This window comes from Engraulis encrasicolus, chromosome 9 (genome assembly GCF_034702125.1).
Source record: "Engraulis encrasicolus isolate BLACKSEA-1 chromosome 9, IST_EnEncr_1.0, whole genome shotgun sequence".
Lineage (NCBI taxonomy): Eukaryota > Metazoa > Chordata > Actinopteri > Clupeiformes > Engraulidae > Engraulis > Engraulis encrasicolus.
Window position 1 is genome coordinate 41,564,128 of NC_085865.1, and position 12,500 is coordinate 41,576,627.

At 41.9% G+C, this 12,500-nt stretch overlaps 2 protein-coding genes across 3 annotated transcripts in view; one reads left to right on the plus strand and one right to left on the minus strand.

Moving 5' to 3' along the window:
* The window catches only part of LOC134455286 (zona pellucida-like domain-containing protein 1), an 11,245-nt gene extending 5,695 nt beyond the window's left edge, over window positions 1–5,550 (plus strand). The window contains exons 10-11 of the mRNA XM_063206306.1: window positions 1,320–1,346; window positions 4,639–5,550. Of these exons, the coding sequence (XP_063062376.1) occupies window positions 1,320–1,346; window positions 4,639–4,790 (179 nt within the window). The 3' untranslated portion in view covers window positions 4,791–5,550. The remainder of the gene's footprint in view (window positions 1–1,319; window positions 1,347–4,638) is intronic.
* Window positions 5,551–8,615: 3,065 nt separating this feature from the next.
* Window positions 8,616–12,500, minus strand: part of LOC134455821 (uncharacterized) — a 56,359-nt gene continuing 52,474 nt past the window's right edge. For both annotated transcript variants that reach the window (XM_063207157.1, XM_063207156.1), the window contains 3 exons: window positions 12,309–12,408; window positions 11,746–11,951; window positions 8,616–11,398 (listed from right to left, as the gene is read on the minus strand). In XM_063207157.1, the coding sequence (XP_063063227.1) occupies window positions 11,256–11,398; window positions 11,746–11,951; window positions 12,309–12,408 (449 nt within the window). In that variant the 3' untranslated portion in view covers window positions 8,616–11,255. The remainder of the gene's footprint in view (window positions 11,399–11,745; window positions 11,952–12,308; window positions 12,409–12,500) is intronic.

A 12,500-nucleotide genomic window follows, 5' to 3' on the forward strand; every position in this document is an offset into this window, starting at 1 on the left:
GTGATTAGAAGCAACCAATCAGTGATCAGAAGCAATCCCTTATGAGGGATTTTTAAAGCACATTTTCACTAAAACACATTGCAACACATTAAAACTAACACATCAAATTTAAAGATGAAATAATAGTACAACATTTGAAAATGAAATTGAAATTTGAAAATAACTGTCGTCACTGATGCAATGTCATATGTTCAATGTTCTATCCATACTTACCTACTTTCTGGGCATGAGGGACTGTAGATTACTGTAAGGAGAACTCTGGGAGTGGGGCGGGAGATGGAATGTAAATCAATGGTTCCAGAATAATGTAATACATGGATTCCAAATGCTTACTAACAGCAGATTGTGTGCGGAGACAGGGATTCCAAAATGCTGCGCGGCTAGTTGTTTATCATTTAGAGTCCCACTGAAGCACACTTTATAACAAGAAATTATTGTCTATCCAGCTGGCAGTTTTATCCACTCGCACGCACTTTGTACTCTCTATGACACCGTTTAGGAGAACTTATTGTCATGTCGCTAGGAATTCTTTGGTATGCTCCCTAAATAACGCTATACTCCTGAAATTTACATAGGACATTTAGTTCCGCATTAACTCCATTTAATTCCGAATAAAACTTAATTCCGCTTTAAAACCATCATGTAAACTCTTCCCAAATAGGAATTACGTTTATTCAGAATTAAACTTAATTCCGAATAATGTGGGTGGTTTACTCCTCTTATAATTCCAAATAAATGTGTTCCTCTGTCATGTAACCTTTAATTCCGCTTCAACAACAATTCAGGCCGTTCCATGCATGCTCGTTGGGCATGCTATGACGGAAGACCCAGCGACACACCAGGCAAAAAAATGGTGGACTTCCGGGTGATTTCTTACATGAACGTTTTTGCTTAATTTAAAGAGCTTACGAGACTAGACATGTTGTGGCTACCATATATTGATGTAAAAATGCACCACGAACTGATGTAACACAAAAAAGTTACTCCACATTACCATTTGACCACTCGATTTTCTAAGCTAGCCGGGTAAGCTAACGTTAGCATTGTATGCAAATCGATTCAGATGTACTCACATTAAGATGTATGTTCTCCCAGAATGGAGTCGATAGGAGTACAGAAACCACGGAAATTGCTACAACATCCAGCCGACTAGAAAACAGCTTCTACTAGGCCTACGCACTGCACTGGTCCAATGGAACTTCCAATGTTACACATAGCCGCATAGCATTTTGGGATTCCTGTCTTTGCGCACATTCAGGTAACATTGAAAACCAATATACTATACTAATTAAGATTCTTCTCTCATTTGTCTTTTCCAGCCCCTCCTACTAGTGCTGCTTCTCAAGGTGAGACTCAAAGTTTGTCTACACGTATGCAGATGTTTTTTTTATATATATAAAAAGATCAACACTGCCTCCCTAGGATATGTACCTATGGAAAGGTTTTTTATCTGGTTTTATTTGATAATCCCGTTTACATTTATGTGCCAATAAAAATATACGTACTGTTTATATAATTTGTCACTTCAACACAAATAGGTGTGGCTCTTTACCAGGCTACCACATCATCATATTTAAAGATATGGAGTTCCTTTGCATTTGTGTTATTTTCAGGCATCTGTTTCAGATACTTTTTTTTTAAAGGTGCACCGTGTAATATTTTTAGTAGTTCATTTCCAGAATAGATGCTGCCCATTCACAAATGCTTCCTTTTTAACAAATACTTACCACCATCACCATCAAAGTATTCACCTATTATGACTGAGAAAATTGCACCTTACATACATGAAAAGAGGGATCTTCTCCATGGTCCGCTATTTTGAATTTCCAGAATTAGATTTTTTTAGCTGTAAAATGGACTCTACCTTGGTCATACCAGTAAATACTGGTTTATTATTTTGTAAATATTCATGAAAAGATCATATTTGACAAGAGGAAGCACAGTTTCAATGAGCAGGATAGTTGCAATACCTACTCTGGCCACCATCTTACACAGTGCACCTTTAAAAATGGGAATTTTAGGGAGCAAGGACTGAATGCAGACAGTAGGCTCAAATTAATTTTTAAGAAGTGTCAACAAAAAACGTCCATTAACATGTAAACTCTTTAATGTTGTCACTACAAAGCCCCCAGGCAGCACAAGGCAAGCATGTTTGTGTGTGCTTGTATATGTGAGTGAGTGTACAGTCAATAAACTCATTTAGTTCATAACTCACCAATCACAGCCTCAGTTATCATAATTAGCACACATACTGTATTTACATGTAATTGAACAAACGGGTATATGTTAAACATTTGATGACATATTGGCCAATAAAACTTCTTTCATTCATCTCTTTTTAGCCACTACGACCATTGTGGTGGCTCAGGGTGACAAACAAGGCAAGTGTGTCCACAGAATACGTGTGTGTGTGGGGGAGGGGCTGTGTGAGCCACAGCTAGCAGCTTCATTTAACATCGGCAATAACTCACTAGTCACAGCCTCAATTAGCATACTTAGTTAGTGCACCAATATTTAGTTATAATGCCACGCATGAATCAATAATCATTTTAGAGCCACTTTTCTCAGTTAACATCCTTAGATAACATGGTAGACATATTGCTACATGTTCAATATTCAATGAAACGTTGGCCAATAAAACTTATTTCATTCGTCTTTTACAGCCACTCCAACCATTGTGGTGGCTCAGGGTGACAAACAAGGCAAGTGTGTGTGTGTGTGTGTGTGTGTGTGTGTGTGTGTGTGTGTGTGTGTGTGTGTGTGTGTGTGTGTGTGTGTGTGTGTGTGTGTGTGTGTGTGTGGTGTGTGTGTGTGTGTGTGTGTGTGTGTGTGGGCCACAGTCAGTATCATTATTTAGCATTGATCATGAGTCTCTAGTCGCAGCCTCAGTTAGCATGTTAACGCAACGTGGCTAGTTGGCCTTTACAATACATGGTTTCACCGTGTTAATAAACACCATGTTGTGAGGAGGGGCAAGACACTGGCAGCCAACCACGGGAGCTAAATTTTTGACCGACAGCGGTTTCCAGAGGTTGAGTTGTGCGCAGCTAGTGTCACGCAGCCAGGAAGAAACAAACATTTAGAACCCATGTGCCTTTAGAGCAATTGGAGCTTTACAATGTTGATGAGGCTATAGGATTATTAGGCAATTATATAATAGGCCTACAACATTTGAAGCCATTTGCGGCACAGCAAGTTGATGAAGCATTAAGCGTTCACAGGCATTTATGTTCATCAACTGGTGCATTAGAACTCATTTACAATCAAAGACAGTTGAGAGAAGACGGTTCACTCATAAGTCATAAGTATCATAAGTGCGTAGTATGACATGGCTGCCCCAGAGTCACTTTCTTCTTTTACTGTCATAACTGGTGGCATGACAAAGTGCAATGTCCCAACCACCAGGACTAGAGTGTATAACAGGCCACAGGACAACATGAATTTTTGTCAGCTGTCCTTAATGGTATGCCCCGCAATTAACGCTGACTGACAGCTGTAGTTAATTTGACCACAAACGGAACAATCCCTATGTTATGACAATTTTAATGAACTCACTCCGCTTTAAAAACATCATGGAAATAATTCCCGAACCGGAATTAAGTTTATTCAGAATTAAACTTAATTCCGAATAAAGTGGGTATTTTAGTTCCAAATAAACGCGTTCCTCTGTCATGTAGCCTTTAATTTTACTTTAACAACAATTCCGGTCGTTCCACGCATGCTCATTAGGCACGCAATGACGCAAGACCCAGCGATGCTCTTCCACGGGAAAAATGGCGGACTTACGGGCGATTTCTTACAAGTAAAAATGCACCATGAACTGATGTACAGTAGCACAACAAAGTTACTCCACATTACCATTTCACCACTTATATTTCTAAGCTAGCCGGGTATTCAAACGTTAGCATTTTGAATGATCCAGACCATATGGCCATGCTCTAAGGTTAGACCCTGGCTGAGATAAATATTTTGGGGCTGAAGATGACCAGCTGTCCCTGTGGTACACAGAGCTCCTGGAACTTGGTGACCCCACGCCATATTTGGCTCGCCCAGCACGTGCATCCTCTGTTCAATCAAAATGCTTTCTTTTCCCCTGTCATTTTATTCTGAATTAAATGAAAGTGCAATGTAAACTTGACGCAAATAATAAAATTCCGAGCTATTTCATTCAGAATTAATCATTCGTAATTAAGAACATCATGCAAACGTAGCCATTGTCCACTGGACATCCTCAGGCTACATGCCCGTACTACACTGTGGCCAATGCGTATTCCAGCTAGTGGTCATTCCTCTCCAATCTACTTCCTTTGTTTACTATGGATGTTGGTAGAACGATTTTCGGTTTATCGAGTTCCGATTTTCAATAGAATGTGGTACACTTTATGTATGCTAAAAAAGACTGCTGACTGTGACCTTCTGGGTAATGTGGTCTTGCCTTGTGCTGCCTTTATTACACACACACACACAGTTACTGAGGAGGCTCTATCTTGATTGCAGAAAGAATGTAAATCAGTGCACAATGTGTGATGGTGCAATTTAATTTTTCATTTGATGAATGATTATCAGATGTCTAGAATGATTGACAGATGCCCTTTAATGTCCAGAATGATTGACAAATTCCCTTTAATGTTTCCCCAGGACTGGTGGGCATGTCAAACGCATTGGGCTCGAAGGACAAGAGCAGAGACGAATCAAGCGCTCTGATTGGTGTTGCCGTAGCAGCAGGAATCCTGAGCGTCGTGTGCATCAGCATGGCCGTCGCCATGGTGTGGCGGAGGACGAAACACTAGACCGGGGACGGGGTCTGATGATGTCACAGGAAGTGTGCTTGCCCCGCAAGAGACTCTCCACCAATCACAGAGCACAGCTGCTGACTTTGTACTCCTCATGCGTCGCTACTGTCCCTGAAACCTGTATATGATAAATTACCACCTACTCGTCTAGATCCACTAGTGTGATATATTGTTATTGGCATTTTGGGGACTGCTATGATTATTTGGGATAATTTGTTTTAGATGGGGCACGGGTCAGTCTTCCTGAATCTCTCCTTGAGATTTTTATTCCTGATGTGATGGGCTGATGGGAAGACAGTTATTCACTCATTACTACAGACGGTCATCTACACTTCCTTTTTATTCCTAATATGATTGGCTGGAAAGCTTCACTTTATATTTCGAATGTCATTTTATTTCAAATGTAATCCTCAGGGGGTGTTAAGAGGGTCCTGCGTGTCATGACAGTCTGCGAGTGTTTTTGTCATTGAATGGGACTTAACACTATTCAGAAAAATAGCCTTGAGTTATATGTCCAAGGCAATTTACAGTAAAAGACAATGTGAATGGCGCGTAATAATATCAAAGGCATAATGCTGCAATGCCTCAGCTTGGAAAGTTGACCATAATCAGCCCCACATTTTCTACTCATACATTTACATTTGTAAACAGGAGGCATACTGTATTACCATATATGTTTTTAGATGATGTCTCTAAAGACTTTTGGACCTTGGCAGATACCAGGGAAAATGGCAAGAGTACTTAAGAGTAGAGTAGATGATTTTGAGGAGACAATAAATTATCATTGGGTGAATAGTTGACTGCAGTCAGTGACTAGTGCACATAAAATTGTTGAAGAACTTACTGTATGCAGGCCAAAAACATTAGGGTAAGTGTGTGTGTGTGTGTGTGTGTGTGTGTGTGTGTGTGTGTGTGTGTGTGTGTGTGTGTGTGTGTGTGTGTGTGTGTGTGTGTGTGTGTGTGTGTGTGTGTGTGTGTGTGTGTGTGTGTGTGTGTGTGTGTGTGTGTGTGTGTGTGTGTGTGTGTGTGTGTTGTGTGAGACATACAGTACTGCACACTTCCTCCAGAGTGAGAATTACACACTTCGTATAACCCCTTACGACTGGGAGAGACATTTGTGCAACACAACTTTTTAAGACCACCTTCGGCATCTATGGGTACCTTTAACAGTCTTGACAATTTTGCTAATTTTTTTAGACCCCATTGGCCCCTGCATAGGATAAACATACACCAGATAACAAGAAATGTCAATGTTTCATACAAACACATACAGATGGGCACAGCAGCATATCCATTTTGTGTGAGATTACTACTGTATGTGTAAGTGGACTAACATGGACACAGCCACCAGTGCCAGTCGCTGATGCATCATGATATCCTGATAGCCATCTGGCCACCTCAGTGTCCTGCTATTCAACACTGCAGAGATTCATTTCACATCTTTTGTGGAAACCGGTGGCTAACACTGTTTCTGGGAAAGGAGAGAAGCTCTCTTTCCTTTTTTTCATGCTTTGTGCCATTTATTATTGTTGTTTCAGTTACCATTCCAGTTTTGAGAAATGCCATATTTTATTTCATTTAGAACGATGATCTAATCTCTATTTTATTCCCATCTCTATTTTTCAAAGAACAGATCGGATTCAGCTTATTTAGTGTTTTGTGTTGGACTGCATTCTTCTATTTTTCTCATTCTTCTCCTTGGCAGCCAGTTCCAGCTGGCAGTGAATGGGGTCTAAAATGGAGGGCAGTTATGTGGGGTGTGGGCTGTGTTCAAATAATCAGGTCTGAAATGGAGGTCAGTTATGTGGGGATTGAGGCGTGGCAGTGCTCAAATCTAAAATGGAGGTCAGGTATGTGGCGACTCCCAATATGGCACAGGAGGCACTCAGTGTCCCTGTCATCCAGGGGGGCTCAAGTTAAGGGCCTAACTTGCCAAAGATGCCATTATATTGATGCCATTATTTGCTCTGGCCACATCTACTTCCAGCATGGCTATTACAGACAGCTACTGCAGTTCCACTTTCATCCCATGGGTGGTGGTAATTTTCAGAGCCTCTGCTTTCGCTAACAGCCTTGGGCTTCGCTGATGGCTCGCCTCCCTAGAAAGAGAAATAAAGTTTCCATCTGTCAGCCACAACTTTTTGGGGACTTTTACCCATTCAACATGCAGATTGTAAATAAGAAAACGGCATTTGAATTGTGGTTTTATGAGATATTGAATAAAACTTCTACCATCAATGCGGTCTTGCCTTGCATCACAAGGTCACAAGCTAAAGGAGAAGACAGGAGGTTAGATATTGAAGGGACCCATCGCCATAGCCTCCTATGTCCAGTGGTCGGATGCAATGCCACTGTCTGCCTATAGTGAGAGCTGTGATTACCGTTTTTTATTTGATTACAGTACATTTTGATTTGATCCACTTTGATAACAATTGTTGTAGCCTAACTTTGGCAGGTTTGTCCTAACTCTTCACAAAGATGTACAAACCCATAACCAAACTAGATTGCATTCTCACAGAAAATCCTGGAAGCGCGCTTGCCTTTTGAGGCAGAGCTGAGCTGTTTTATTTTTGATATCTCTATACCTAAATTAAAAACAAACTACTATTGTGAAAACAAAGCTAAAAGAAATGTGGGAAAAATCCATCCACCAAGTCAGAAGTTATGGGCCAAACAATTCAGCCATCTTGGATTCAGCCATCTTGAAAGTCTTGTAATTCCGCGTTTTTGGGGATATACTAAATGACATACATGCTATTTTAAGTTGGCTAAGGAACACTGCATATGATATAATTTTGAAAATCAACATGGGTCCGAGTGGGATTCAAACTCACAACCTCCATATGTCTAATCCAGCACCTTTACCATTGAGCCAAGCAGCTGGCTGTCATAAGCATTCACATTGCATTGATGAGCTGAACAATAAAATTCTAGAGTGCAGGTGCTCGTTAAGAATAGAATGTTGAGAGAATGTGACAGTTGAGAGGGAACCCTTTATTGGCAGCACCTGTTCTGAGTCTCTGTATGGCAGTTAGTATTGTACTCTAAGGCAGAGGGCAGAATTCACAACAGTTTCTTGTTTTTAGCCTGCCGTTGGAAAAAAAAACTACAAATAATTGGCCCATGTCCTACCGACAGATTGGAGTCATATCCGTGATCTTTCTAACAGTCCTTGAATGAAGTTTATATAGGTTAAACGGTTCAGTCACAAATGGACTCTTGCGGAAGATGCGCTGACCTCTTCAGAAAGGAAAAGAAAATGAATAGGAAAAGAAGAGAAGCAAGCATTACCTGGCCGCGCCAAAAACCCTAGCAAGCAAGCAAGCAAGAAACTGTACTTAGAGATTACTTGCTCTGCAAGCCCGCTTAACAAGCAAAACTAATCAAAACTGTTTTTCGACACTTGGCAATTTATAATCACACACACATCATTTTGCATAACTGTGAACACTACTCAGTGCTTTACATACAATATCCAAATGATGAACACATTCCTACATCCCTAACCACTTAAAAAGAACATAACTTTTGAATAGAGAAACCAAGAGGCAAAGAGTGTTTTTAATTTTTACTCTCTGTGTCTAGTTGCTGCAATGTGTGCTAGTAATGTCATGGGTGTGTTAATGATTTACTACAGAGATATTTCATTTTATGTGTGTGTAGAGTTAAGCAAACCTTGTTGGGTTTAGCAATGTTTCTACACTGTTTTGCTAATTTGGTGTGAGGTTGCTGTATTCATGTGAAGAGCTCTGAAAAAAAAACAAAAGATACAAAAACAGCTTTATTGATCTGGAAAAAAAACTGTAAACAAAGAGAGTAGATTAGAGGTCAAGTTTGGTCTCCTAAGGGGGTGTTGTCCCTTCGTCTTCTCTTTTTGTGGCATTTGGTGACGGCTTGCATAAGATATGCGCTAATGCCATCCACAGTGCCAAGGGAACTCCATTTATTCTCAACCTAAAGCCTCCAAAGGTCTCTAACCGCAGGTCTCTTAAAGGGGTGTTCACATGACATCACATGGATACAGGAAATGCACAGGCTTAAATCACCAGACTCTCATCTACTCTCTTTGACTGTAAAGGAGGTCTGGTTCTGATGGCTGCAATTTCACTACACTTTGCCTGTGGGCAATGCTCTCTACTGTATGCAGTTGCAATATACAGTACATAGTTGGGGCTAGATCCCAGGGCTTTGTGTACAGATTAGAACCCAGCTCAGTTGGAGTTGGGATACTTGGTATATCGAGAATGTAAACAAAATAGCCTACTTTAATTCTCAGAAAATTCAGCCTGTGCATTATGTAGAGAATAGTGCAAAGGAACAATGTGATGTGTAATTCATGGCAAATACGTCTTTATGACGATGTTTTAAAAACTTCAATAGAAACAAACATGTGCTTGTTTTCTGAAATTCAGAACCAAAACCCAAAATTCAAGTCTGTCGTATTTGGCTGACATTTCCCACACACACCACTCATCGCCACACGCACTGGACTTGCGTAAGATTAAAAATTGCACAAGACCAAAGTCACCTTTGAAAAGTGCTATTGTGAGGAAGACATCAAAGCATCCTGTTTTCCTGTTTTAATCATCAGCATTTAATGATGTTCTTTTCGAAGCACTCACACACATACTGTATTCAGTATTCAGCATTTGCGGCTTGTGAACACTTCACAATGATATACATAGCCAACGGAATTGAAAGATAGGCCTACAAATCCACAGCCAATGGAATTGAGCGATCATCAGACATCCACAGCCAATGGAATTGAAAGACACAAATCCACAGCCAATGGTATTGAGAGATACATATCCACATCCAATGGTATTGAGCGATTTGGACGCACAACCATTAAGATCAGGGAAAGGGTTTTTACAGCGTAAACACTTGTCAGTCTTCTCGTCCTGTTAAAGCGCTTTGAGCTACAGTATTTGCACAAGATGTGCTATACTATTGCTATTACAATATTATTGCAAATACATTATATTAATGAATATACAATTTTAAGTTGTAACATTTAAATGATTTAAATTAAACTGTGAAATGAACGATACAGTAAAGCGCATTGGAGTGCACAGGACAGTAGGACTCCCCATCCCCCACCCAACCCCACCCCCCACCTATCTCTCTCTATTCCTGTGTGTCAAACATATCAAATACATTTGTACATAGGTCAAAATTTTACTTTAAAGGGCTGTCTGAGAGTTGCACAATCTGCACAAGTTGCACAATTGTTTTCTTTTTCAATGCATTTTCTGCAGAGCCCCTGTTATAACCTTATAACCTTAATATGTCTTAATATACTACTGAAGTCGCTCTGTCATGTAATAGCATTGTTGCAATATCGTTATGATGTAGTTAACAGTTTTCAGCGATGAGTGAATAGGCCCATGAACGGGCCCATCCGCAGTAAGAGCCTACAGGTATTCATGGGCTTTTCCCCTTATTCCAGTAACCAGTATACAATATCCAGGGCTCTCTCCCATCTCCCTCCATGACTGAGGTACCCTGAGCATGATACCGTCTCACTGCACTGCTCCCTTGGGGCACCGTCTGGGGCTGCCCCCTTGCACAGGTGAGAAATAAATGCAATTTCGGCGTGTGCAGTGAACACTGTGCGCTGTGGAGTGCTGTGTCACAATGACAATGGGAGTTCACTCATTCAGATAGGATTGCAAAGAGACAGGACAGTATTGGGAGAGAGAGATGGGAAGTAATGGGAGCAGTGTTACCTGATGGGTAAAGTTGAACCATCATACCAAAACCTCAACGTGTTTTAAGGCTTTTTGGAGGAAATGATCCTACACGAACCAAATGGTTGTTCCAAGGTAACTAAATTAACTGAAAACTCGGACATGATCGTACACCATGTGTTTTTGATCGCACAAAGGACAAAATTACGGTACAAATACGGTAATTATTGTACGTCTGGCAACACAGAGTGGGAGAGAGAGAGACAGGGTAGAGTTGGGGAAGTGACCCAGGCAAGATTCGAACCAGGGCCCCCATGGACAAGGTTGTAGGATATTTGCATATTAGCGGCCAGAATAAATAACTTGAGGTGCTGAAGAGCAGCTATAACTACTGGTACCGTGAATCATTGGTGTGTATGTGTGTGTCCGTGTCCGTGTCCGTGTGTGTGTGTGTGTGTGTGTGTGTGTGTGTGTGTGTGTGTCCGTGTGTGTGTGCATGCTGGCGGTAAGTGAGTGCAGCGCAGGCGTTAGTTCTTTGTTTCTGTGTGTGATGAGTATTGTTAATGGCAGCATACTTCTACCAATTCTGTAAGTGTTTGTGTGTATGTGAGCTTGCGCGTGTGTGTGTGTGTACATGTGTGCGTGCGTGTGAGAGTGTGTGTGTGTGTGTGTATGTGTGTGTGTGTGTGTGTGTGTGTGTGTGTGTGTGTGTGTGTGTGTGTGTGTGTGTGTGTGTGTGTGTGTGTGTGTGTGTGTTTATTTGTGTGTGTGTTTATTTGTGTGTGTGTGTGATGAGTAGTCGTAGGGGCAGAACGTCTTCCACCCATTCTGTGGGCGCCTCCATCATGCGCTCCCACAGCGCCACCTCCTGGCCAGTCGAGTCCATCCACTCCACCAGCGCCCCGTAGCTGTGGCCTGCAATTGCATTACAATTACATTACTATTACCCTGCTGTTACATTACAATTAAATTACATTGCATTAGTCCATCCACTCTAATAGTGCTAAGTCGCTATGGTATGCAATCACATTACATTACATTATACACAGAGTGGCCAAAAAAGTTTGTGTGTGTGTGTGTGTGTGTGTGTGTGTGTGTGTTTGTGTGTGTGTGTGTGTGTGTGTGTGTGTGTGTGTGTGTTTGTGTGTGTGTGTGTGTGTGTGTGTGTGTGTGTGTGTGTGTGTGTGTGTGTGTGTGTGTGTGTGTGTGTGTGTGTGTGTGTGTGTGTGTGTGTGTCCTGTACTATATCTCCTGTGCCTCACCGGTTCCCAGTCCCAGCCGGATGCCTCCTAACAGGTGATTGGCCAGCCGGTCTCGGTCCCAGTCGGTCAGCTCCACGCAGGCTTCCTTCAGGTCCTCTCTCTGGAAGCCGTCGTACACCATGGTGTGGTTGAACACAGGGCAGTCGGTACGCTTCAGGACACGCGTCTTCTGGCGACTCTTACGACTAGTATCCGGCAACACAAAACTACAAGCAGGGGAGAGGAGAGGAGAGAGAGATGGAGAGAATGGAGATGGAGAGGAGAGGAGAGGAGAGGAGGAGGGATGAGAGGAGAGAAGAGGTGGAGGGGGGAGAGTGGAGATGGAGAGAGAGAGGAGATGGGGAGAGATGAGAGGAGAGGTGGAGAGAGGAGATGGAAAGAGGTGAGAGAGAAGAGGAGAGATGGAGGAGAGGAGAGGAGGAAGTGAGGGAGGACATGGAAAGGCGCGGTTAAACACAGGCAACACAGAACTACAGCAGAAGAGAGGAGTGGAGAAAATGAGAGAAAAAGGAGAGAGGAGATGGAGGAGAGGACGAGAAATGACAACATTATTGTATTCTCACCACTTCACGTAGGGGTCTATTGTGGCTCCTCTGATCAGTGGCAGGTTCTTGCACTCCTTCACCCAGATGTGGACCTCACCTGAGCCGGACGACGTCTTGGCTAAAGAGAACCGTTAACGCAGTCAGACTTAAGCAGTACAACATGCATTGCAACATTACAACATGCAAGTCTGAAGTGTGAGAATTAAAAAA